Raw genomic sequence first — 27,897 nt, forward strand, 5'->3', positions numbered from 1 at the left:
CAAGACTGAGATCCTCCTCATTGGTACACCTTCACCATCAATTCGCCTCACTCTCTGGCCGACCTCCCTTGGCCCTCCTCCCACCCCTACCTGCGAGGCTAAGAACCTCTGGGTCATCTTTGACTCCACACTTTCCTTCTCCGCACACATCTCGGACGTCTCTAAAAAGTCAAACTTCTTACTGCACCTCCTCAGAGGTACTCTGCCTTTCCTCTCCTTCCCTCAGAGCCTCTCACTGTAACAGCCTCTTTCTAAATCTACCTGCCTCCACCCTCCGCCCTTTACAACTAATCCAGAACAGGACTGCGAGACTTGTCCTTGGCCTCAAGCCCTGGGATCGCATCTCTGCAGCTCTGAAATCCCTTCATTGGCTCCCAGTGGATGAAATGATTACATTTAAAATCTTCTGCATTGTCCACAAGGTTTTCTGGGGCGTTGGTCCAAAATACCTTCAACTATCCCTCTGTAAATAACTCCCCTCTTGAGGCCTTCGCTCCTCTACTTCCAACTCCATCAGGGTCAGTCATTTTTCAAAGGAACGAGCTGGCGGTAGATCTCGGTCTTTGGCTGGAACAGCCTCCCTGCCATTTTGAAACTTGAGGAGAACCATCTCTGGTTCTGGAAGCACCTGAAGACCTTCCTCTTTGTTTCTGCCTTTGCCCCTCTTCTCCCCTGCTGATCTGTTCTCTCTCTCGGCACCGTGCACCTGGTCACCCTCTGTCCTTCGGGCCTAGGTACCTACTCACCCTGCCACCCTCCTGCATTTCCTCCGGGCCACCCCTTTCACTGGGGTCTGAATCTGTACCCATACAGTCCCCCACCCACTTTTCTTCTGCACTTATCAGATATAGCCTATCTGCGTAACCTAGCACTTGCCACTTGCTAGCTGCACTACCACTGTTTATCGCCTTTATTTATTTATGTTACTTATTTTTATTTATTCTGTTCTCTCTGTTGCACACTTTCTACCTCTCACCCCTTCCATGCACTTTCTCCCTTTTCCCTTTCCTATGCACTTGAGCGTTCTCAATGTCACTGGGCCTAGTAAGATCGTTGTTTTTCTTCTCCCCTGTTCCCTTCCCTTCACATGGTCGTGCTCTGAAACACTTGTGTACAGGCGCAATATAAATAAAATATTTCATTAACAGGTGAAACACAAGGAGAAGAGGCAACAACTTCATTGGGCTGAGCCATTTCACCATCTCTGTTTATTTCATTATTCCAAGCGGAGAAAGGGGAAGTGATTTTCCCGGGATTACATGAATCCGCTGCTCCACTCGTTTTGTCTTTAACGGATGCCAATACCACTTCTTTATTCATGTTGGTGTTACCCGTAATTTCAATTACAGGTTTAATAACGGTTTTAGCAGCTTCTTTCCTTGGAAGGCTGCGCTTCTGGTTCTTGCGTGTGCAAACCGTCATGTTCCCATATAGTTTGAAAATAAATACAAGTATGCCGCACAGGCTCAGCAACTGAATGGTTTGAATTTATATTAGGCATTTCAATTTAAGCCTTAGCAATGTTATACAATGTTAATAGACAAGTGAACCTGGCAGCAATGGGAGTCTACTGGGAAAAATGTATATCGTGTCAAACAACCAGGCGAATAGTAGGAGGCAACAAGCAACACTTGTAATGAACATTCCTTACTTCCAGAATTATAGAAGTAATGCGGTCTCCACTGCATAATGGTCACTCCTCCTCAGCCTCTGACTGACTCAGCCGGCGCCTTGCGCCAGTTAGCGTTTTTTAAAATGCTTTTGAATTACTTAAAGGAACAGCAACAATAAGGCTCCACCAATCATGATCCCAGCAAAGACCTCTACTGACGTAGCCAGCCAGTGCCTTCTTTAAAAATTGTTGAATCAAATGAAATCGCAAACCAAGCCCAACTAATAGCCATAGCTACTGGGGGCTCCACAAAACATTTATTTGCACAGAATTACTCGAGTGTACAACTAGGGTCTAAATTTCGAGTTTTCGATGAATTTAAGCAAAAGCAATGAACGTATTATAAAAACTGCATGTTGTATGGTGCTGCTGCAATGACTAAAGTATCAAAGGATTCATCGTAAACGTCAAAAAACAGAATGCAATGGACAAGAAGTTGCTAGACAAACTCACATCAGAACTGGGTCAATGTATCGGCATTGTTCACCTAATAAAAGGTTCCCAATTCAAAATGCTTTGTGAAAAACATTCTTTACTACTGTGTTGGCTGTCTCGAGGAAAAGTTATCTCGAACACTGAAATTCTGTTAAAGAAAAATTAGAAACCTCTTGACAATTCAAAATGATTCAGGTTACATACTATTGTTCCATGATCATCTCTGGTTGGTTGAGCTTGCTTGTAAGACAGTGGTTAATGCACACCTCAATGAAATAAAACACAAGAAACGTACTAACCTGTATGAACACATTACATGGATTTTAAACAACGTTGCAGTTGTGGCATAAATGAATAAAGCACTCAATCAGGATGCTTAAACAGATACAAAAAGGGAGAGATATGTGACAAAGTCAAGCTTTTACAAGTGCCTGAGAAACACCAGTTCATCGTTCAGGAAAAACGTGTATGTTATTTTGAGGAAAAGGGATTAGTTATTACGACTGGATCCACAATATAAGGGCATCAAGCTGAAACCTCAATATAACTTTTTTTATCTTCTAAGGAGGAGAGAATAATGTGTCAACCTCAGGTGTAATTAAAATTTACAATTGAACTTTAGCGATGTACCAATCAATATTTTATGGCTTCAAGCAAAACAATAACATCCAATCATTTCTCTTGAGGCTATGCATGTGTTGCTGCCATTTTCCACAACAAAGCTAAGTTAACTTAGCTTTTCAACATTAACATAATTTAAAAGACAGCAAGAGGCCCTTTTTCTCAGATTGGGCGTAAAAATATAAGTAGCTCATTCCGATATGGATCCAAACATAGGCCCTCATTACGAGAATGGAGGTAATGGAAAAATGAAGGCGGAATGGTAATAGCGGCATTGTTAACGGGTCCGGGGCATTCCGACCCGACAACCCGCCAATACTGGCACCGCCCGTACCGTGCCCCCTCATACCGGCATGGGCGCATACACGCGCCCCTTCGGGGAGCAAATACCGGCATGCCGGTAATAGGAGGACATCGCAACCCACGCGGACCTGCAAATACCAGCATCCCGAAGGCGGTAATCAGGGGCTGCACGATGCCGGCCATACAGGCATTGCAGACGCAACATCGCGGACGCAAACAGCAATCAGCAATCAAGCCAACTGCCACAGGTGCACACAATCACCACAGGTGGAGTCAATGGAGGCTAGGCCAGAATAAATTAATACACCCACACACCACACCCCTTCCTACACCAAAATGAAACCACTAGCTGTTGCAATCATGGCGCTGGAGGACATGCCTATACTGTTAAACTAGAGCAACACCACCAACTACAACAACAACAACAACTACAGCAGCAACAACAGGCAGCACAGAGGAGACGCAGGAGGAGAAGGAGGGCGAGACAGGGCAAGCAATTACCACCAGCAATCGCAAGCAATACCATTCCATCAATGTGCAAATGGTATGTGACTCCGGCAAGATCATTACACAATGCTGCGCCCGATTTCCCGGATCAACACATGATGCCATGGTGCTGCGTAACTCCACGCTACCCCGTCACATGGAGCGACATGCTGGACCACATGTCTGGCTGCTTGGTGAGTTTCCTGAGTGGGCCATGGCAGTGCAATGGGCTACAGATGTGTAGGGATGCATTCTCCAACTGGGTGGGAAAGGGGAGGATGCATACTCCACCTGGGTGGGAAAGGGGGGCATGCATACTCCACCTGGGTGGCAATTGACGATGATTGGACAATGCATGCAGAGCTAGACACTCCTGACCTGAATCTCCCAAACCCAAAATGACATATCACTGGCAAACATTTGACCAATTATGCATATCGATGACAACAAGTAAGAGGCACAACCACGCCACCAAGGGCATGTCAAGCAATGCATGACTGAACAGGATTGCAACTGTGGCAATGTGGCTGGTGTGACCATGCACAGTGTATAATACACAGCATAAATAGGAGGCTAAACATTGTTGTACCACCACAGTACATCCGCCTCAGCATGCATTATTTCACCCTGCATCATCTATTGAACGCCATCCAGACTACCACACCTCATGGCAGTATAGTATGCATCTAGTTAACATTCTTGCATACGTACAGGGACATGTGCATGTCCACAACAAATAGCTGCGGCCATGACTGTGCCTCCTGAAGGTGGCAGCTCAGAGTGACACACACCTATTTGTATTCGCTTGCAGGTGATGGAGGATATCCTTTGAGGCCGTGGCTACTTACCCCTGTGCGGAACCCGCAGTACAGCCATGAAGAGGAGTACAATCGTGTTGACACCCGTACCCGTGTTGAGATTGAGAAGACCTTTGGCCCGTTGAAGGCGCGTTTCCGCAGCCTAAGTAGGTCTGGTGCGGCACTCCTTTATAGGCCTGAGAAGGTGGTAAAGATCACCATGGCCTGTGTCATGCTGCACAACATGTGCGTCCGGAGAAATGTACCACTGCCACCTGACATTGACATGCATGCACCGGGTGAGGATGATGAGGATGGAAACCGAGGTGAAGTAGCCCCCCTGCCAGTACGTGATGCATGGGATGGCCATGCAGTACGCCAAGCACTGAATCACAAATACTTCTGAACCACAGGGACTATGATAGACATGTGTCAGTGACACACTGGGTCCATGTGGACATGCACACAGGGATTGTTGGGAGTTGGCCACTGAACACTGTCACACATTAAATGGATACACACAAAATGAACAATGTCCAGCCATTGAATGTTTTTTCACACAACAGGTGTATTAGTTCAAACAGCAAAAATGTGACCACTCCCCCCAACCTCCAGTGAACTCCCAAACCCACCCAACAAACTCCAAAAAAAAAAACAATATAGTCTTCAAAATGCTCTCCTTCAACCCCATCCATGTGTCCCACTCCCATTGTCCACCCACACTACTTGCAGGACTTTTTGCTGTCCAGGGGCGGCATTGCCGTGCACTCCTTTCGGGTCTGGCGCACAGGTCTGGTGGGGATTGAGGAAGCAGGTGTGGTGGATGATGATGAGTCGGTGGCAGGTTCCACGCCTGCTCCAAGGCATGGCCGCTGCATGTGGAGCAGGATTGAAGTGAGTACTTGTGTCACTGCCCCCAGACAGTCCCTCATCAGCACAGCCGACGCATCCACAGCGGCTGTGTTTGCTGCAATGGCTGCTGTGGTCCCCGCAATGGCAGTGGCGATTCCCCGCCTGGTGTCCTCTCCATCGGCAATGTACTGCCGCAGGAGCTCCAACATGGCCTCCTGTCGGGCCTCCACCCTCGACAGACGTGACTCGAGGGTGTTGGTGGGAGCTGGAGTGGTGGGTGGTGCAGTCACGGGGCCTGCATTTTGGGTGCTGTCCTCCTCGATGGTGCTCAGGTCCGAGTCATGGAGGCAGGGATCAGCACTGCTGTAGGTGGGTGAGGGCTCGATATGGGGCAGGGGGGTTGGACACGGGGCTTGGGCTGGGTGGACATGTCACTTCTGTGACTCCCGCCTGCTCCACATTGCCATCCACGTCAGCCTCCGTGGTGCCCGATGCATGTAGGGACTCCCCTTTAACTGCTGTGGGTGTGGGCTGCTGGGTCTGAAGTGTGTCAGGCACACTGGCAGCAAGTGTTGTTGGCTGTGTGTTGGTTCGGTCAGGCACACCGGCTGTGGGTGTGGCCTGCTTGGCTGCCACGGTGGTGGCGGTAGCCCTTTTCTTTGGGTGGGACGTGGATGCCCTTGCGGTGTTGTCTTGCCTGCCATCTTCCTCATCGGTGCCTGGGGGGTAGAAGAGATGCAGGGCATCAGTGATGGTGTTACATGCCAGAAGCATAACATTGTGCTGTTCAATATTCATTCAATCATGCATTCATGTCTTACAGGTGTGTCACACAGGGTGTTCTGAGGGGGCATTCTGGCATTCACTGCATGGCAGGTGGCATGCCGTTGATTTGGGGTTTGTGTGATGTGTTACATGGGCACGGTCCAGGTGTGTTGGCCGTGTGTTGGTTTTGGGATTGACACTCAGCATGCATTTCTGTCTGGCAGGGTTTGTGCCGCAATCTGGACTTGGATATGTTAATGTGGGTGTTGGGGCATGCATTGCCTTGCCTAGACTCTCTTCCACATCACTTGTGTCATGGTTCCCCTACAGGGATCTGCTGGGTCACTCACCTCCTTCTGGGGATGATGCCGCACCCATCTCCATCTCCCCGAATCCCTCGATGGACTCTGGATCTATGAAGCTGCTTGCAGTCTCCTCCCAGGGCATCATTTTTGCAGGAGAGTGGGGACCCCCGCCTGTGGCCATGGCTGCCCTCCTGTTGCTTGCCATGATGTTGCAGACCCTCAAGCTGAGGTCATCCCACCTCTTCCGGCAGTCCCAGACAGTACGTGGGGTAGTCCCCACAGCCGACACCTTGCGGGCTACCTTCTGCCAGATGTCCTTTTTCTTCTGCTGGACCTCACGCGTAATGTCATGGGATTTAATGAGGTCTGCATGTGCAGCAAGAGTGTCCGCTAACATATTCAATTCAGCGTCGGAGAAACGCTGTTTCCGCAGCCGGGGAGTGGTCTTCCGGGTAGCCATGGAGATCCTGAGAGTATTGCCACATAGCTCTCCACGAATCAACTTGTGGTTTGGGAGGATTGCAATGGATTGTCTTTTTAAAGATGGCCACTGGCCCATTTCCCGTTCCGACGCGATGACGTTATTTCCGGGTCCGGTTTTACAAGCCCGGTATTAGCATGTTGGTATTACCGGGTCGGTATTTAGGGGTTCCTCCTAAGCGGTGGCGGTATCGGCGGGTCCCGTGATGGCGCTATCGGGGGGTTGGAGGGCCTTTAGCGGCATGCCGGTATGGCCATTACCGGCAAGGGAGTTTGCGCGTGCTCGCACACTCGTAATCACCCGCTATTAGCAGCGTCATACGAGCACGGACCCGCTCATTCTGCCATGCCGGTAATAACCCCGTTTTTACTGCGCTTCTCGTAATGAGTCCCATAGTGTTTGTGCTCCCTAACAGGCAAACATAAATCACTGAAACAAACTAGAACGTAACAAAACATTGTTCATTTTCTATTCATTTTTCTAAGCAAGAATGCATTAAAACATATATACACACATACATACCCAGTAATAGTCATAAAAGTGGAAAACCATCACTCTAAGGGCATAGGCACCGAGAGGCACTATGGGTAACTGCATGGTAAGCATATTCTGACGGGAAAGCCCCTGCTGAATCCTACTTTTACACTGAAAGTCAAAAAGTTATAATATATCTGGACCTACCACTAGATGGCAGAATATTTATAGTATCAAAATATTAACAGATTAACAAGCACCACAAGAGTCATAGCTGGTAGTTCCATTTGCATGCTACCTCTTCTCATCCATCAAGTAACAATGTACCCTATTCAGAATTTTAAAGGGCAAACAGAAAATTGCTCTATATACGCGAGTTGTAAAGAGAGAACTAACTATGTGTTTCAATACGAGAGTTTACAAACCAAAATTAAGCAAGCTTTAGAGAAAGTTTCTAAAATTCCAAGAACTGAATTGTTTAAAAAAGTATAAGGGAAATATTTGAAGGCACGCCCCTAAACGCTCACACCAGAAAAAATACAACCCGCTACGGAAAAAGGCCCAATATGCTCTTGCAAGTGAAACAAGTATTTATTTCTACAAAAATAAGTGCATCAGCAAAGAACTCTGCTGTCACGGAACGTTCTGTCAAAAACTGTACAAGCAGAATCTTCTAAGGAGACACAGCATCATAAGTGATGTCATCATATACAGTGAAAACCTGCATGTCTGGTTGGTGCGACCCTAACTTGGTCCGCCTGCTCCATAGGAGATGCCAGGTCATTGGTCCCAGCCCAGTCCATCCATCCGTCCGTCCGTTATCCATCCATCCATCCATCCATCCATCCATCACATGGCTTCTCCTGGGCTCGTCAAGGAACGAAGGCCAAAGAAACAATTAGCTACATTTGTGAACAATGCTACTCTATCATTATACAGTGCACCGAAGACTGGAACAGGGGGAGTCTCGAGGTCAGCCCGACCCACACATACTGCACTCATTTCCGATTGCATCATCAGCTCCCAATGCTTTCACCCTCACTTTTGAACTATATGCCTCCCTGTACCTCGCACTACAAACCATGTCATTGTAAAATAAAGGTAGAACGACCATACGCTTAGATCTTTATGGTTGATTGGTTTATGGTCGGTGAGCTGGGATCAACTGGTGTCTTGGAATTCTGAGGTTTCGGGACCAGGGCAGTTGCAGGGGCTATTACTCGTAGTTAGCCGGATGGGGGCTGGAGGCCTGCTTCTCTCTGTTTGTGATAACACTTATACCAAGGAGCCCAGTTCTGTCTCGTGGCCTTGCAGGGCAAATTCTTTTTAGAACAAACATATTGGCAACAATTTTAAAACAAAGAAGGGTTTCTGTGAAAGTCAGCGGTGTGGGCCTCTCTCATCAGCGCTTGGACCTATCCAGATTTCCCCTTCATGCTCGCTGCCTGTGTCTAACACACTAAATATTGCATAGCCGTACAGGCCCTATGCGTGCTAATATCTACAAAAATGGTGTATACGTTCCCTCTGTCTAAATTGCATACAATATTATGATCATGTGGGGACTTTTAGGATGCCCCCTTGGTTTATTATAGTTCTTTCAATGGGGCTCACCTCACCTTAAAGCGCCTAGGGAGGGGGGGATGGGCTTGTTCCCTTCCCAGCATATTCTGCACCAAAACGCATCAGATTTAGAACTACGTTTGGTTTTCAATCAAGTAAAAGGAATGGGATTTTAAATAAACATTGGCACTTACTGAGAAAGGATAAAAACCTTCCTACAGTAATAGGAAATAAACCACAGGTTTATGGCAGGAGCTTGGGGGACATTCTTACGAAAAGTCATTATGTGGAACTAAGGAACCCTTTCAATTGTTTAGGTAATCATGCAGGAACACCCACTCCCCATGCTGATTCTGCAGTACTTGTAAACCAGCCTTAAAAACATTGATTTTTCAGATAGCACAAGTGACATGGATAGATTAAATCAGATCATGTTGATATTAAATGCCGAGTTCAGTGCTCCAGAAAAGATTGGAAGTGGGAGTATTTTACTCCCTATTTTTTAAAGTTGGGAGTAAAATAATTTTTTAGGGAATCCAATTCCCAATGGGAGTATTTTATATAAGCGTGTAAACATGTGTTACCTGAAAAATGGAAATGTTTTTGGAATAATTATTTCTATGCACCTAGTTATTCATGCTTATTAAAAGATACACGTTTACTTCTTTCGATCAGACACTTATTAAAGTAGTTTGTTCCTGTGGTAGTACGTGCACTACTGGTACAAACATATCTATGGAGTTGTGTGAGTGAAAACGGGGGCAAGAGGTTCTATGCGTCGGTTTCCGATTTTTTTGTCGGCAGTATTGTTGATATTTCTTTTAATTTATTTATTGTGTGTTCTGGTTACAACATCGAACCTCTCACACAACCTAAACAATTAGAATAGAAATACATTTCTATAACATTACAGTTAATAACAAATCAAAACTGCTATCCTCCACCAAGCATACCCTGAAAGCCTGGGAATGGACACGCAAATATAGGGGCATCTCAAGGGACCTGAGCCCATCAGCCCCAGTCTTCCATAACCCGACATTTTCATCAGGAGCCCACCCCGCGAATTTTAACAACTGGATCGCAGGAGGTCTCGGCTCCCTGGGCCAGCTCTTTGAAGGGAGCTGCCCTCTCACCTTTGAACAATGTAAGAGCACCTTCAACCTAAGGGAAACAGACAGATTCTCTTACGCACAGCTACGACATTGGTGCTCCCATCCATCAATTCGCGTGGCGGCTACTCGAGAATTGGACCCTATAGAGCCGACTCTAGCAGACCCCCTTACCAAGGTCGGATCTCGACGATATACAAGCTATTGCAGACAAACTCTCTCACCACCAGAGCGACCTACATGTCTCAATGAGAAGCGGACCTGGATCATCCGATAGAGGACCAGACGTGGATAGACATTTGGGCTCGTGCCCATTGCTCTTCCTATTGCATCACTAATCGAGAATGTGCCCATAAACTACTCTCACGATGGTACTATCCTCCACTCCGACTACACCACATCAACCAGTCCTTGGACCCCCGCTGTTGGCGCCAATGTGGCCTCCCAGGATCATTCATACATATGTGGTGGTCGTGTCCAGTGGTCGCAAAGTTCTGGTCCAAATGCACGCTGGCGATAGCGGACATAACGAAGATCACGTTGCCCCTGGAGCCGGAATCAATCCTACTAGGAGCCCCGATCCCAGGCATATACCCAAGATCTGGCAGAACAGCAGCCCTCCTAACCCAGCTACTCTTAGCAGCCAAGATCACGGTAGCGCGAACATGGATATCTGCGGAGGGCCCCCTAATGATCCTGTGGTGGCTAAAACTATGGGACATTTTCATAGCAGAGAAAATCACAGCTGCAAGTAGGGGTCTACTTCATCGCTTCACAAACATCTGCTCGCCGTTAATAGACTACGACGAGAGCTATCCGGCTCTAACATTCAAGCCATGTGCGGTGGCAAACGCCTCATCGGTGGAGGACACAGACATGGAACGGCGGGCAGACGACCAAGAATTGAGTGAAGACTGAGGGTTGGCGGGAGGAGGGGGGAGGGCTAGCAGAAAGAAAAGGGACTGATTGGGCTTAATAATTTGCTATAATTTTGTTTGTTATGATGTATGCTCTCTCGTGTATCGAACAAAAATAAACACGTTTTAAAAAATAAAAACTGGTAAAAAGAGTTTGCAATTCATACAGTCAATTCATAGGCAAAGCAGACAGAAGTTTTAAAACCTACAGTCAATTCATATGCGATAACCAACAAAACAGAGCAAGACATTACAATACAATACTAACACCAAGCAGCACTATTTCCGTAAATTCTAAAATAACTATTAGCAATGAAATTTAATTTGTGTTTAAAATCTGCACCCATAGTTGGCAAGACCAGTTCACCTCGCCATTGTGTATGAATCTACTCAGCATTCGTGCCGTACATCATCGTGTACAGGGCACTCCAAGCACAAGTGTTTCAGGGTCTCAATAGTTACATAATTTTTGGTCCTCTGTAAGCCTCTGCCTCCTACCGAGAACTTCCATTGTTGGCAGCAAGTTTAATTTTAACCTTAGCACTGTGGGTCCGATATCTCTCGATGGGTGTTTGGTCAGAAATGGAGCAACGATGTTAACATTCTTAATATTCCGATTAAAATGATCATTAAATCATCAGTGTTCCACTAGGGGCTCCCTGCACTTGATCCATTCACTTCTGAGGAGTTTCAGTTTTACTTTCTTTGGGTGTGTAGTACGTTTCACGGCAGAGGAATCTATATTAGCCAGCACCACTTCACATTTTGGGCCCAAGTCGAAAGGACCTTACTTGTACATTGTACTTTTTCGAGGGCCAAACTGACACAAAGAGGATTGCGGAGGCAACGAAACCGACGCCTATAATTGAAGGACCCTCCATTCCCCCAGTATTCCTAAAGGTAGGATGGGGAATTCATGGCGAATTCCCACCATTGGCACCGAGTTGGGAAGCTGTAACACCATACGCCACAGAGTTGCTTCAAATTTGGACCATGGTATATCCCCTGTTGTGGTCTCGGCACCAAAAATTTACTTTGGGACAACTTCCTGTGTATACAGATTAACCATCGGTAGGACGGAATACCTCCCAAATCTGTGGTCAAACTGCATCAACTGGGATAGTGTTCACCTTTCCTGATACAGAGACAATTGAATTAGTTCACCACCTCCAAAACCTAAAATGAAATACTCCAATTAAAGGATTTCCATTTGGATATGCCTGCATTCATAATCAACATTTTTTACTTCAAACTATTGATGTTGAGGCTCCAGGTTAAATAAATACTCCTTCATACCATCAAGAGCCCATTGTAGTCAAAGATCGAAGATGATAGTATAGTCTGTGTAGCTTAGGTACTGGATTATCGCAGGACCCAAATGTGGAGGGTTAGTGCGTTTTTGGCCCCAACAAGAACCCATGTCCTTGATATAAAAATTAAACAAAAAAGGGGCCAAAACAAAACCTTAGTGGAGTCCCTGATTTGTGTTGATACATTGTGAGCAGGACCCCTGAGTGTCAAGTCTGACCCTAATTTTAGTCTTGTTATGCAAGGCCACCAAAATGCCAATCAGGGGTACTGGACAACCACAATTAAAAAGCTGTTCCCACAAAATTATCCATTTACACAAGCAAAGGCCTTGCTCACATCTAAAAAGGCAAGATATAAGGACTTGTTTTGCAACAGCGAGACTACAAAAGAATTTAGGCCTGTCCCGTTCCCTTCTTGAATCCTGACTGGTAGGGATCCAATTTGCCAGATTTCAGGGCCCAGATTTGGAGCTCGTTCAGCAGCATTTTCGCAAACATTTTATTTGTTGCATCCAACAGCGAAATAGGCCTATAGTTCAGGAGGGAAAACCTGCCCCCTCACCGCTGTTGCCAACTTCCAAGTTGCAAAGTTATTATGCTAGAGAACAAAGCTGAGAGAATGTTTGCCCATAGGACTACATCAGATTTTAATGTAATTACTGACAAGCCGTCGGGACCAGGTGCGTTTGATTTTTGACTGCAATTTATCAGAATGATATCATTCACAGCCCAATTTAAAGAGCCGCATCAGCTATGCAGTGCAAGGAAAAAAAAAATGGTACCCACTTTCCCAACCTTATACAAATCTTCAAAGTGCGCAATCCAAGTCTTCATGGGTTGAACTTGCCAAAAAGCATCCACACCAGCTGGTTTCATCAAGCTCTAAAAATTGTTAAAACATACACGACAGACAACTCGACATATTTCAGCGTCATTTGCCTGCATTAGAAATGCATGGCCCCCCAGCAAGTGCCTAAAGTTAGATTTCAAAGTCCAAATCTCAACAAAAGGGCATAGTCTTTTATTTTGCAGTAGTCTTATATTCTTATGTAAATACTTTTTACGGTTCCAAATCTCAAGATCAAAGGCATTCTTGTGCATTAGTGGTCTGCCCCCTTCAGCCAATGTTCTTTTAGACATTAGCTCCCCCAACAGAGTGTACAATGGGCCCAAAGTCCAAAGGGTCACGTAGGAGACTTTTGTTAATACTTTAACTTAATAATTTTGTAATAAGATTTGTCCATTCCATAGCACCATCTGACACTGATCTCTAGGATTCATTCTGAGTTTAAGGCTAGATATGGCCAGGGCTCTAAGGGTCTCTTATTGGGGCCGCATATCTCAACATAGAATGATCACTTACAGTTGACTCAACAATCTCCAAAACGCCACCCTTTGCTAGAAGGTCCAGCGAACAAAGATATAATCCTGGGTCGATCTTCACAGGCCGTTATGCCAGAAGAAATTAGGTGGAATATCTCCCTGGGTTATGCCATTAAGGGGAATTAAATCCCAAGTGGCCAATTTGTGCAGTATCTGAAGGACGATTCACCTCTTTTTTTTTAGACCATTATTCTATCAGGTTTCAAGTACTACTCGTTATTCAGGGATTCTGAATTAAAATCGCCAACTACAATGTTGGAGGCTTCTTCGTCCAGGAGTCGCACCACGCATTAGAAATGAAAAATATGTGAAAAACCCATCTAAAACCATGCTACTTAGATTAAAATACATGTTAAACAGTAAACCCCTTCTACGTTAATTCACTGACAATTAGTGTCATGGTAATGCCCTGATTACGCTTCACAGTGGTTAGCAACCTCACATAAGGACGGCCTTTAATTTATTTCATGCACGGGTAACACAGACTTCATACCTGTCCATGTGGGATACATCCAACATAAGTGTTTCTTGCAAAAAAATAATAATGTAGGAAACCAACATTTCCTTACTTTTAATTATGTTTGCATATCTCTTGAGTTCCAATTTAGCATTTGGATTTGGGATGCTCAAGATTCCTGATCACTGTACGCAGATGCTCTATGTATAGAATTCACAATTTTGGGCCAGTCGTACAAAACTTCTCTTTTTGAATTGGTATTAACTCCCATTTCACCCAGGCATTCGGGCCTCCCCTCAGCCTGATAGTCAGATGTTTAGCTGATTCCTCCTTTGGTGTTCTTGCCCCAGGGCCTGAATTAAACGAGTCGTGGGGATCCCTATCAAATGTTTCAAAAATGTCATAGCCAAGAGATAGTAAGACTTTGCCTTCGGCCATGATATCATTCTTAAATATCTGTGGCCAAGTACAAACTTTATGCAATCATCATACACAGTGAACCAAACAAATATTGCTTGAATTGACTAGCCTCAGGATTTCAGAGAAGAGGGATACAATATATTTACAATTCAGGGGGTTACCCGGTTCCTAGAAGAGCCGCCCTAAGAATAGGCAATTGGGCTCCCCCTCTTTGTTTTCTTTCACCTTAGCCCCCTCTTTTTTTATTTCCTTTACTTCCCTTTGGCTGAGGCCTCCCCCAATTAATTTTAATACCACAACCTTGTGGGGAAATTTGAGCCAAAGCATTTCTCTTCTAGTGGTCATTTTGTTTAAGCAGAATCCTCTTTTCCGCCAGGGTCTTAAATATTGGAAAGATCTCTTGAGGGGCTACCCTCTGTTTAAAAGAGACTGCAGTTGGACGTAGCATGCTCTTCAACTGTGGGGGTGGGAGGGTGGGGTTGATAAGTTTAATACTCTTTCCCATACCCAAACTTATCCAACTTGTCTCTTCACCTACCTCACCAGGACTCAATTCTGGGAAATCATTTACCCCTACGCACCCCAAACCTGGGTGCACAGAGATATTACTCAGATCTAACAGAGACCTCCTCCCCTACAATGGATGAGATGAACTTTGTAATAGTGCCCTAGCCTTTGGGCAGACAGCCCCCTTTAATGGCTCCCCTCAATTGCTGATTTTTGTGAGAACTACCATCTTCTACTACTGGGTGCCTTCCCATTTCCGTTATCAAGGGATGATTATCAACCGTTTCATCTACTTTTATGCTCAGATGGCGTAAGAATTGTCTAGATCCCTTATTTTGTTGCCTACATGAGGCTTTGCAGTTCTTGGATTTTTTTATAATGTTTCCCCATGTTATTTACCCTCTCTTGCTCTACGAACAGAGATTGCTTCTACGTTGGTATCTCAATCATGCTACTATTTAAGGGTAATTCAGTGGCTCAATTTTCTCCCAACACCATTAAACCCAAAATTTCAACTGAGGGAAATACATGAATTGGCTCCACAGTCGCTGCCGGTACAGACTCTGTTTTAACGGGTAAAGCCATAAGGCTAGAAAGAATACCGTCACTCGGCACAGGGCTGCTAGCCAATCAATACCTTCCAAGGGGGGCGGGACTTAGAATCGCCATATCACATTTTGTTTTCCTTATGGACCTTTTGGTCCTTCAATCTAGGTGATACCCCCCCAATTCAACGGACCACTGCATCATGGTGGAAGCAGTAATAAAACCCTCAATATAGTTTATCTGTGCACACATTTCTTTCAGCGTCATTCGTACCGCCCCCACTCAGAAGTTTAGGGTACCATACTCTCGATCCATTGTATCCAGGAGACGGGTCAAAACCGGGAATGATAACCAGTCTACCAGAGGTACCTCTTGGCCCCCTTCCAGGCGAGACCACTCCCGTAAAATACCCACCTATCGACAACCCAGGATCTCAATGTTGTGGACTAATATTCTCACTTTAACCATATTTGTGTCCACTAAGCCCTCATGCTTCAAAGTGGGAGGACATACTTTGCTCAAGGGTGAGTACACTACCTCACATTGGGCGAGAGAATCAAAAGGACGATGTAGTATAATTTTCCGTAAGGCTATCTTGCTCTGCCGGTGTCTCAGGTGGAGTCCATTAATTTGACTTAAAATCCAGAGAAAGAAACTAGTTTTCCCAGTTCATGAGAAATCGCCGGGGCTAGAATAGATACATCAGACACCAGGTCTATTTCTGACAGAATAAACAATTATGTAGATATTTCACCACTCTTAAATGACATGCTGTCAGATCGATCACGCTTGTTAACTAATAATACCTTAGGTGGTTGCTGAGCAGGGGGAGTAATGGCTGTGCCATGGTTTCCTCCCACCTCAATGAAGTCAGTGCTTTTCACTCCCCTTTCTGCGTATGGAGAACACAGCCGACCCACTCCCTCCCTCTGTCTCCACATCTGCATTTTGAAGCTCATTTTGGTCAGGGGGAGGCGGGGTGCCGCTGAATAACACTGCCTCTGCCGCTACGTGCAAGGGTGGGACCAATTCAGTTGGTTAATTGGGGTCAAAGGCTTCCAGCTTTTGATTCATGTTGCTTCTCAGGAGAGCAACCATTACTCGGTTAAATTTGAATAGTTAAGCATATGGGCTCAAAGGCTACCTGCCCATAGTCGCCCTACACCAGCCTTTTCAATAAACAGTTAATCAGTACTGAAAAAAGTGCCTCAATCTCTATAAAATCACTCTGAACATCCCACTATATATATAAAATGTAAGTCAAGTTGTGGGGTAACAGAACACCTTGTCTTGATGTTACACACAAAAACAAAGAAAAATTAAATTAAGGGTTACAATTTCCAAACACTATGAGGCCGGACTGCCAATAAGTTAAAGTTCAAAGCAGTTTAAGAGAAGGGCGCACAGTTTAGGCACTCTAAAATGTAGGTTGTGGAATCACATCTCTGAGCTATGCACAATGTCAGTACTTTCACCTCCTACCCTGCAAGTAAGGAGGAAACAAAATGCTCTGCCGTCACTTGCTGGTGTCAAGGGGTATGGGTATGGGTATGGATAGCAAACTCCACACAATCATTGAAGCCACCTCGCCCCCGCTCTGACCACTTCTGAACACAATGAGCGTTGCTTCGTGATGATGCAGGTGCTTTTAAGTTTCCACATTCAAAGTGATAGGCTGAGAGAAAGTCTGCTCAGGAACACAATGAACACTTTGCACACTTCACCATATTCTTACTCCCTATTTTGGAGGGGGAAGGTATTTGCCTATTTTCTGGGAGTAAAAGTGGCCGATACGCTCCTTATATGTAAGGCTGGCTGAGCTACATGCAAGTCTATGCTAATAGAACAAGCATACTCCTCCTCAGCACTTAAGGGGTTAACACAGAATTTGCAGTTTATGGGTTGAACTGCACTTGATCAAAGTTATACATTGGCAATACAATTCGCAAAATTAAAGTTAGTGTTTATAGTACATAAGAGCGATTAGAAATGCTGCTGTTACCTATCCAGTAGCTATGCATTTTTCAGAACATAATAAAAACAGTGGTCTTTTTGAAACGGGTAGGATTAAGAAACGTCCAACAATGTACTCAAAGAGGGAATAGAGAGTTGATTTTAAGAGAACCAGAAGGTAAATTAAACATCAAATTTACCTGTGAAATTCCATTTGGCCTGAATACAATGGAAGGTTATCATCATTTTCTGTAAATCGATGTAGTTCAATGTAGAGGACTGGCCAATAGGGTTATTCTGCTATGTATAGTCTATTAACCAACAGAATATTCATTTTAGCATCACTTATCTATTCATTTGCGACATTGTTTGAAATCTAATAGTTTGTTTAATGAGTAGTTTATATGCTGATGATGTTTGTACAGAGCACACCGAAATGTATTAAGGTGGTTGATTAATGAGATGATAGAAAATCTAATACAGATTTTCCTCCTTTAGAACAGATATCATTATTAAGAGCAAGTAAGCATTTGCAGGGTACGCGGTTCAGCTGGTCCCGGTGGGGGTGTCAACATGACAGCCCGTTGACGGAACTCCTCTATTTTTTTGCCTTCAGAGTGTTTCAAGTTCATCTCTGATCCATTTCAAGTAGGCTACAATTGAAACTCAGAAGGTGACGAGAGTTTAGATGGAGATTGAACAGAAGATGATGGTGGGCCGGTGGGTGATGCTGGAGGACGTAGAACAAGAAAGAGGAAGCAAGTCTAAGGGGAACAAATATTACGAGTGAATACAGCCTTGGATCTCCATATAAATCAGTAGGTTGGTATGAGCTACCATTTTGAATGTGCCAGAGAAGTCCAGGATTTAATCGGAACTACTGTATGGATTGTCTCCTGATTCTTAAGATAATCCCATTTGGTGATTGCAGATTCAGTTCCAATGTGCGTGCAGAATCACACGTTTTTTAACTTTGATAACAGCAGTGACATTGAGTAGGCTGCTCACTATGTGAGATTTGTCAGAAAACATTCACTGACTGTAAGGTATCCTTATCTGTATCATTTGGATCATCACTGGGGTTAATGAGTACTATTTTGAAGAAGAGGATTAAGTTCCACTGGGAGAGCTCCCATTTGGAATGTGGTGTTGAGGAGGCTGAAGGCCAGAATTGCTGCTGTGGTGGATGCAAGAAGCAGGGGTACAGGGCCAACAACAGGTGGGTGAGCCAAGTACTGGTTGGTAATGAACAGGGGCATGAGTGCAAGTGAGCAATTCAATTCTTTGAACTCCTTCTGTATGTTGGTGAGGGGTATCGCACAAGCATTGAGGTGGGATGGTGATCTCAGTGCATGGTGTGGCATTTCTTAAATCTGCGGTGGACGGGGAGGTGTAGGGTGGGCAACATTATGTGGTAACTAAGCCAGTGAAAATGGCCACTTCAGTGGATTTCAAAACTGACACTGGTAATTCAGCTAATCATCAAATTTTAGGCCACTACGCCACCTGCATTCATTGGACCTGTTGGAGACTATAAGGGCACTAATTGTGTTGTCCAACCCCTGACATTCTGCTTCCTGGCTTGAAAGAGACACTTAAAGAGGTGCCAAGGTGTTGAAGGCATTGGTGAACCAATGGGAGTGTAGTATGCAGTTCGAAAAGAAATGTCACAAAAATGACGCATAGCCAATTCTAAAATTGTAGCAAAATGCAGTACATATTAAGGATTTTCCAGGCTGTGAGCAGATGGTGGTGGTAGCATGATATTGGGATATTGGGTGCAAAAGTCTGGAATTTTAAAGGACGTACGTGTTGATTCGAGAGGAAAGTCACAGGACTACTTGTGGTAGATGAAGAAACAAACAAAACCCAACTGAGAGCTTCAAGAGTAAGTCTTCACTTTCATACTGTGTGAATCTAGCGCCTCACTCTTCGCTGACAGCAGATATACCCTGCAGAGCTATAAACGATGAATAGTCAAGATGAAAGAAAACCTACTTTTAGAAAATGAAAACTTGAAAAATGATTTCACCATGATCCGGTTTAATTGGCCCTTAATCATAAAGTGCTTCACCAATAAGGTTGCAGTTATCCTGTGCACTATAGAGTGTTGAAAGAAATAACAGATACAAACATTTTTTATGGAGCACAACGTTCACTCTAGGGGGTGTCTTAGTGCTATACCAAGATAAACGATGTATATTGTTACCCAGGAGAGGAAATGGTCTGGAAAGAGATAGAGTGGCAACGTTTGTCTTGCAGGAGAGTTGCCAGAGCTCTGATTCGTCTCGAGGGCCAGTGGCTAGCTCAGGGGACTCAAGCCGAGCTCTCACACGAGCAGCCCACACTTCAGAAGACTGGACATGCAAGACTGAAAGCAGAAACCGCCAAAGCCTCACGTCCTGCTAAGAAGCTGCCCAATTGGTATATATGCCTTGCAATTTACAGACATGTTTTTGTTAGGGCGAGTATTGTGACCAATGAAAAGAGCAGGGTTCAACTTCCATTACTCGCTGAAAAGGGTTTCTTGCTCAAACGCCATCACAGACATATTTAAAATTTAAAATTGTGGGCATTCTTATGTTCACAAAATGCTCTGTTTGTATGCAATTCGCCAGGCTTGGGTTCCACGAAGGGATACTGTGTTGCATGGCCTGGCCTGGGCTCACGCCCTCCCACCCCCTTCACAAGAAGGAAAGGGTTCCTGGAGTAAATGTTCCCATTTCCAGTCCTTTGGTTAAACAAGTTAATGACTCATTGTATTAGCAGGATGAAGGGCTGAACAGGCCTGCCAGATTCGAACTTGTGTACATGAGGTCAAAGATAGATCCCTGTAGTGGATGCATTAGTCCACTGGGCTACAGACACAGCTGATTTAGGACTTTGGCCTCGAGCACAAAGTACTGTTTTGCTTCGCTCAAATGGCATCAACGATTACAACAATACGCCTTGAAAGCAGCCAAGACCATTAGACAACAAGATTCTGACAGGATTTGGGGAACGTGGAGAGTGCATAAATACGCCACATCATATTTCAAGTACAACTCTAAAACACTGCTCAGAATCTACTTAGTAGCCTTGAAACACATGTGTATAGGCGCGTTATAAATGCCATATCATATTGTGTTTAGCATATACCAATAGAGGGCGTCGAAGCTGAAAGACCATTTGCAACAACTCATCAGGTGAACACCACTCGTGTCTTTGCCTCGAACTTGAGAAATGCAGCAATATTTGTTGGGCCTCACATGTGCAATCTTGAAAGAGAACATAATTCTTTTTTAGTTACAGGTTTGGGCAGGTATCAAAAAACGATTTTGCATTATTAGGCTAAACTAGTGCCTTGTTGTATGTATAATAGGCTAGACCCCCAAATTATATTGCGAAAGGCCAACGCCAAAGAAACATTTCTGAATGGTGCCATAACGTCACCATCAGTCATGCGCACATTCCAGCCTTAGTCTGCCATGCATACTCCCTCCCTCCCATCACTTTCATATTGGGTGCTTTGTGGACATGATCTGGCCATCGCACCTGAAAATTATGCTGCAATTCACTTCAAACCTCAACAATTCTGGAATTCGGCATAAACTATGCATACCTGAAAGAATCCTGGTGGCATGGGCCCCACCGGCATCCCTTCTCCTGGGGGCATGTTTCCTAGCACAGGACTGGGAGCTGCTGCTGCACTCTGAAAAAGAACACAGGACAAGAAACCATCAGGAACTATACACTAAACGTTAAGCAGCCATCATGGTCAGACTGGGGCATACAATAGGCGCAGCACCAATGACCAAGTGGTACACAATGGCAAAGGACAATGTTAAATTAGTACCACCCAAGGGGATGTTTTGGTGTAAATCGTGATGCAAATTGTGCATTTTAAAGAATATTCCAAACACTGCTCAAAGCTACGAGCTGCACAGTAATAAAACTTAAACTGGCCCATCCTGTCCAAAACCCTAGCCCACCCCCATCATGTTGACCCTGTACTTCGGGCACTGCCCTATATACCTGTCCACATAGCCACCAGAAAATGCCTAGCATGACGCAAAAGTACTGATATTTTCCACAGATGTGTACTATATCGAAAACTCTAGATAGTTTGTTTTACATTCTTATATTCTATCGATTTGTGGGACAGCCTTATTATTTTGTCCACGTAGGATAAGTACAGCAGTCAAATTTTATAAACATAATAAAGGCTAAAACGAATTGTCAAGCGCGATGCAAACTTATCAAAAGCTAGAAGAGCTTCACCTAGGGTTGTGTATCTCCAAGCAATGGTTTTGTGTCAAGGATTCTCTCTCAATGTATATTTTGATGAGCATTTCTAAACTATGTCTCAAGTGTATAGTCCTTCATGCGACATTCAACACCAAGTGCTGCATCGCTTACGCACATTTTCAAAAAGGAATTCCCTTTCTCTTACTACATCACAAAGTAGAAGTAGCACCAGCAATTCGAAGCAAACTCGACTACTTTTAACATTGGTCTACCAAATTACATCATCAGGCAACTTCAACCAGTTCAAAACAGGGAGTGCAGACTCCTCTTCAGCCTGAGGACTGTTCGAGGAATATCTGCTTCGTTTCAGCAGGCTCAACACCATTGTAAAAGGTTTCTGATAATTTGGATCTTAAGCTGGCAAGTACCACCAGCTTTGTCTGAGCTACTTGTATTTGTGGTTTGTTTTAGCTCAAGCGAAATGTTAAAAATTGTTTCTTAAATTTCTGGTTGTTTACTTCAAGGCCAATGTGCTTGGGTAGTGAATTCCAAAGATTGGTAGCTAACAATGAGAAGGACAATCATCTTTTCTTTTATCGAAGTAGGGGATAAAAGATTATTGCGGTCTTACTTGATCTGAAAGAACTGGTGGGTATGCAGTACTGAAACTTCCTAGTAAAGCAAGCTGGTCCCTTTCTATGGTAAACACGGTCAGGATAGCAAAGGGTTTTGAAGTGTATCTTTTATTTTTACATTGACCTAATGCAGCATGCAAAGTGCAGGAGTCAGGTGCTCAAACATTTCTACCTTAAGGAGAAGTCTTGCCACCGCATTTTGTGGCCTTTGTAGCTTCCCATAAGTTAATCAGCGAGATCTAGATAAGGCTGTTCACAACCAGTCTTGTTTGGAAAGCCAATATAACGGCTATGAATGAATGATAATGTATTCATATCGCGCTCGTTAGTGTTTCATAGCGCGGCAAGGCAAAGGAGGGGAGGAGAACATGAGAGAACAAAACAACGATCTTACTAGGCCCAGTGACATTGAGAATGCGCCAAGTGCATGGGAATGGGAAAAGTGCATGGAAGGGGGGAGAAGTTGAAAGTGCCCAGCAGAGGAGGACAGATAATGATACATAAAAAAAAAAAAAAAAATAAAGTCAGTAAACAGTGGTAGTGCAGTGTTGTGTTTAAGGCAGCAGACAGGGTATGTCTGATAAGTGCAGAAAGAAAAGAAAGGAGGTGGGGGGCTATATGGGTACAGATACAGACCCCAGTGCAAGGGGGGGGCCGGAGGCAAGGCAGGAGGGTGGCAGGGGGAGTAAGGTCTTGAGTTGCTTCCGGAACCGGAAATGGTTTTCCTCAAGTTTCAGAGTGGCAGGGAGGGAGGCCCCAGCCGAAGACAGATCTACCCACCAGCTCATTTTTTTAAAAAATGACTCACCCTGAGGGAGTTAGAAGTAGGTGAGCGAAGAGCTCGAGAGGGGACGTATTTGCGGAGGGATAGTTGAGGGTATTTTGGACGTAGGCACCAGAAAGCCATGTGGAAAGCTGTGGTTCTGTTGGAGAACAAAGGTCATGGTAGTATGCCTAGAAACTGTTTCTGAAATCACTGTAACTTGTTCTAGCGTGAAGTTACTGATCTTACAGAGAGGACAGAAAGCATAGTTGGGGAGACCGAAGAGGATGCTGGCACAATAGTCCAGTTTAGAGAAGACTAGAGTGGTTAAGAGATGCGTGGCGGTGCTAAAAGGAAGGAGGTGCCGGATTTGAGGTTGAGACAAGCTGCTGTTCCAGTTTTGGAGATAGTAGAGAAGGTGTGTAAAGGGCCATAGATGACGCCAAGGTTTCTAGCTGAAGAAGACTAGGGGATATTCTCAGGTGGGAACTGGAAAGGAAGAGAAAATAATGAAAGAGAGCTTTTGGCAGGGATGAAGAGAACCTGTGTTTTGGTAGAGTTTAACACCAGAGAGTGTGACGCCACCCAATATTTAATGGCAGAGATACAGTTGGAAATTTTGATAGAGAGCTCAGAGGAGAGTTCAGGAAAAGAGAAGATGATTTGGTTGTTGTCCACGAAGAGTTAGTACGAGAACCCTAAGGAGGAGATTAGTGCCCCAAGAGCAGAAGTGTACATTGTAAAGAGGAGCAGACCCAAAACGGAGCCTTGTTGTCATGATCTCTGCTTCCAAAAGATCAGGACTTGCCCGAATCCCTTGGAAGCAGACCCATAACCCCGGTTCCGAGTGCCAGCCAGTCCCAATTGGGACCTTTTGGACCCTGTCCTGGTGCCAGTGGCACCAGGCTCATAAAGATGCCCAGTCCCAGCGCTGGAAGCGCCGGGCTCATAATGCTTGGGTGGACTTACTTGCAGCAGACCATGCTGCTTACTTACCTGCCAGTTGAACCCCTGATCCTCTTCTGTTTGGGACTACTTTTCCTGTTGGGTGGGGCAGGAGCCACTCCCTAGGTTCAGAACACTGGAACTCTTCTGGAAAGCAGGAACTCTTTTCTTAGGCGTGGCTGTGGAAGGAGACACCTAAGCACCACAGGAGGCTATTTAAACCACACCCGATGGATGAATCTTGCTTTGCGTTATTCTGCATTCTCTGCAGCAGAACGCTCATCGTGTCTTCTGCTTCTGATCCTGGGCCTAAGGGAACAAAGGCTTACCATCCTGGAATCCAGTCTTCAGCAGCACCTGTAAAGACAAAGAAAGAACAGGTTAGCACTACGGTCTTCAGTGGCAGCGCATCTCTTACCTGGTCCATCGGCTGTCACCAACGCCTCGCGCTGCATTCCGGCATCTGAAAGACAAAGGCTTACCTACTCTTCGCATGCTCCGGAGGTCTTCGCACTGCATTCCGGCATCTGAAAGACAAAAGCTTACCAGCTCTTCGCACGCTTCGGAGGCCTTCGGCGCTGCATCCCGCATCTGAAAGACAAAAGAAGGTGCGTTTAAAGACATTGGGCAACTTTATTACTCACGTGCCATTACTCCTTCCCACGCCGAATCCAGTGGGTATTCCAGCACCCTTCAGCTTCTCTAAAGCTCGGAACTTGTACCTGCAAGATAAAAGGGACAGTTAGTGCGCATTGTGAAGCAGGCCACAAGCGCTTACTTACGTGCTTCCAGGCACTTTCCTCACGCGGGTTCGATCTTCAACTCTCATCAGCCCGCCATCCGCCATCGCCGGAACCCTGCAAAACAAGAGATATCATTACAAAAGACTTTTAAGACATTTAAAGTGCCCAGAACTTACCGTTCGTGCAGTTAACGACGGACAGCAGTCCTCTGAGGTCAAGAGGCCTGCACCCTTATCCAGTAAAGAAACTGGTTACGGCACCCTGCCCCGAGGCAGATGGAGAGCTCGGCGTTCACTTACCTGAGGTGAGGGTGTTAACCTTTGGGGTTCTACAGGAGAAGAGAAAGGGAAGAGGAGAGAGGCACCCAATAACCCCAGTTCATTAATCCCATATTTTCTATCTGCAGACATCTTACTCTTCGAGTCAGACATACAGTGCACAGAGGTCCAGCCCAAAGAGCCAACCGTGTGTTACACATCACCTTTGAAGATACGGCATTCACCCAGTCAAGACCGGCGCCTCAGGTGAGTGTTACACTTGTGGAACACCAACCATGAGAGGAGTGAGTTGAGAGGTGTTGTTGCTCCAGGAGACAGAGAATTGGTGAGGTGCAAGGTAGGATTCAATCCAGGCAAAGGCTTGATTGCGAATCCCAAGAAGAAAAAGTATTAAGCAGTTCAGAGGGATCGCTGTGTCAAAGGCAGCACACCGGTCAAGAAGAATTAGAATAGAGGATAGGCCTGAGTGCCTAGCAGAGGCGATCAAGTTGGACACATTCATGAGAGCAGTTTCTGTGGAGTGACAGGAGCAGAAACCTGCTTGTAGGGTTACACGTAGGTTATGGATGTCTAAGGAATTGGTAAGACGGTTGAACACAACCCTTTTAAGCACTTTAGAATAGTGCGGAAGGAAAGACGCAGGGAAAAAGTTAGTTGGTAGGTTCATGTCAAACCCTTGCTTTTTTAAGAGAGGGATGACTATGGATGTTTTGAAAACAGATGGAAAGCAAGAGGAGTCGAAGGACAGGTTGAAGGGTTCAGCAGGATGAGAGGCCACTATGGGGGTAATAGGCTTAACTAGCCAAGGACCAAGATGGTCTGATGGTGCACAAGAGGGGTTATTTTTCATCAATAGAGATAGCACTTTGCCAGTATTAATGTGACTAAAGTGGGAGAGAGAGGCAGAGGATTATGGTAGAGTAGGCGAAGTGTAAAATGTAGGAGGAGGGAGTATGAGGAAGGTCCGGAGAGTTTCTCATTTTAGAACTTTTTGCAGCAAAGCATTCAGCGAGATCATTAGCTCTGAGAGTGGAGTTGATAGTCATTTTTTAAAATTATTATTTATGTGTTATAGTTCTCATGGAACTTTTCATATATACACATAAAAAATATTACATACAGAAACATCTTGCAATAAAAATAAAAATAGATTTATACTTGCTTTTAAGATGTGTTATGTATGTCTAAAACACACTTTCCAAGTTCTCGGAAGCACGGCAGACAGTCTAAAAAACACTTCTAAAAAGTCTTCCTAATGCATAAGAATTAAAGATTAAAAATAACTAACAAACAATCACATAAAAGGACTTCCCCCAACTTAATCCAAAATCTGACAGAAATCTCTACAGGGGGCATACTTAACTAGGTGCAAACATTTCTTTCATAAAATGAATGGCAGCCAAAGACCATTTAAAGGATTTATCCATAAAAATATGTTGCCACTGAGTATGCCAGTATTGCCCCAGACATTTAATCAAATAATATGGTAAGATGTTATAGGGTCTGGCGTCTAGCAGAAAGCTTGTAAATAAGCGGTACTTCGTAACATGATTGATTGTGTTGATCCAGTCAACCTCCCCCTCCCATAACCTCTTTTTTACTTTCAATGGATACGTTACTAAGTAATCCACTGTGGAGTCGACAGCATTTCATATTTGAAGGGACTGGCGGTACCAATCTGTGAGACCTACGGGGGAATTTGAAGATAGCCCACATTTTAGCAACCCCCAGGCCGAACCCTCTTCCGCCAGGCAAATCTTTCGTAGGAAGTTTAGAGGTTTCCATTTAACCATTGCTTCTAACACCAGTCAAAATTCATACCTTAGGACTGGGGCTGGAACGCTAACTGCCAATCCAAAAACCTTTCTCCAGAAGACTCCCTAACTTACACCATTGTCCTTTAAGGGCAAACATGACACCTCAGCACTGTATGTCATCACTGGGCCCACCTTTTAAGAGTAAAACTCTTGTACAGGAATTATTGAAAAATATCTGAATTTCTTGTTTACACAACTTCCCTGGGCGGCCAGGGTCTTTATCCTTTGGTTTTTTGCCGCAAGCAGGCACACACTGTTCTCCTCCATGAAGATTAAGAAATCCAAATACGTGAAACTGTCCACTTTCTCTAGAGGCGGGCCCTATGGTCTACTTGAATTGTCCTCCTACTTTTGACCCATACGCAGAGTTAGGATTTTTGATTTTGACACATTTATTATTAACATATTCTTTTTGGTAAATGTCTCCAGCGCCTTTAACTGCTGCTGTAGCCCTACCGGAGCGTAATCCATTAGGATTAGGTCATCAGCGTACAGTAGATAATTGATCAGCGCTCAGTTTGTGGGGGAAGAAATGAATATCAACGAAGGCATCACCAAAATCAGACATGAAAAGGAGGAATATAATTGGGGCCAGTAGGCAACCTTGTTTGAATCCTCTTGCCGAGCAGATAGGCTGCCCTCTTTGTCCAGCCGCACACACACTGGTGTTCTTGTGTACTGCAATCAGGATCGCTAGTAAGGCAGGAGGGCAACCCCATTTGTCCAAATTGGCCCAAAACAGGTTCCTCGGGACGGTATCGAAAGCCATGGAGAAGTCTATGAAAGCGGCATAGAGTGGTTTATTACTTTTCATCCCCCCCTTATTTTGCGATTCTAACACAAAGCCATTCATTTCAGTCCCCACTCCCTGACAGAAACCTGTTTGGATGATGTCCATTCTTCCACTTTCCTTAGACTATTTTCTTAGATTGTGTAATACTAGCCCTGTGAAGAACTTAGCCGGACAATCCAGGAGGGAGATTGGTCAATAATTTAAAGGGCTTAAACGGGACCCTGAATATAGGCACGACGATAGCCGTTTGCCAAGACACTGGTACCACTTTTTCCCTCAGGATGTACTAAACATTCTATCCAGGACACATACCCAAGTGTCTGGGCAATTTTTCAGGACA

General features: G+C 44.9%; 1 protein-coding gene across 9 annotated transcripts in view; it reads right to left on the reverse strand.

Annotated features, from left to right (window-relative positions):
• The window catches only part of SSBP2 (single stranded DNA binding protein 2), a 1,952,970-nt gene that overhangs the window by 803,012 nt on the left and 1,122,061 nt on the right, over positions 1–27,897 (reverse strand). For all 9 annotated transcript variants that reach the window (XM_069627566.1, XM_069627564.1, XM_069627563.1 and 6 more), the window contains one exon: positions 20,958–21,047. In XM_069627566.1, coding sequence (XP_069483667.1) covers positions 20,958–21,047 — 90 coding nt within the window. The remainder of the gene's footprint in view (positions 1–20,957; positions 21,048–27,897) is intronic.

The sequence above is a fragment of the Ambystoma mexicanum genome, chromosome 6p, assembly GCF_040938575.1.
Source record: "Ambystoma mexicanum isolate Mex_15411 chromosome 6p, UKY_AmexF1_1, whole genome shotgun sequence".
NCBI lineage: Eukaryota > Metazoa > Chordata > Amphibia > Caudata > Ambystomatidae > Ambystoma > Ambystoma mexicanum.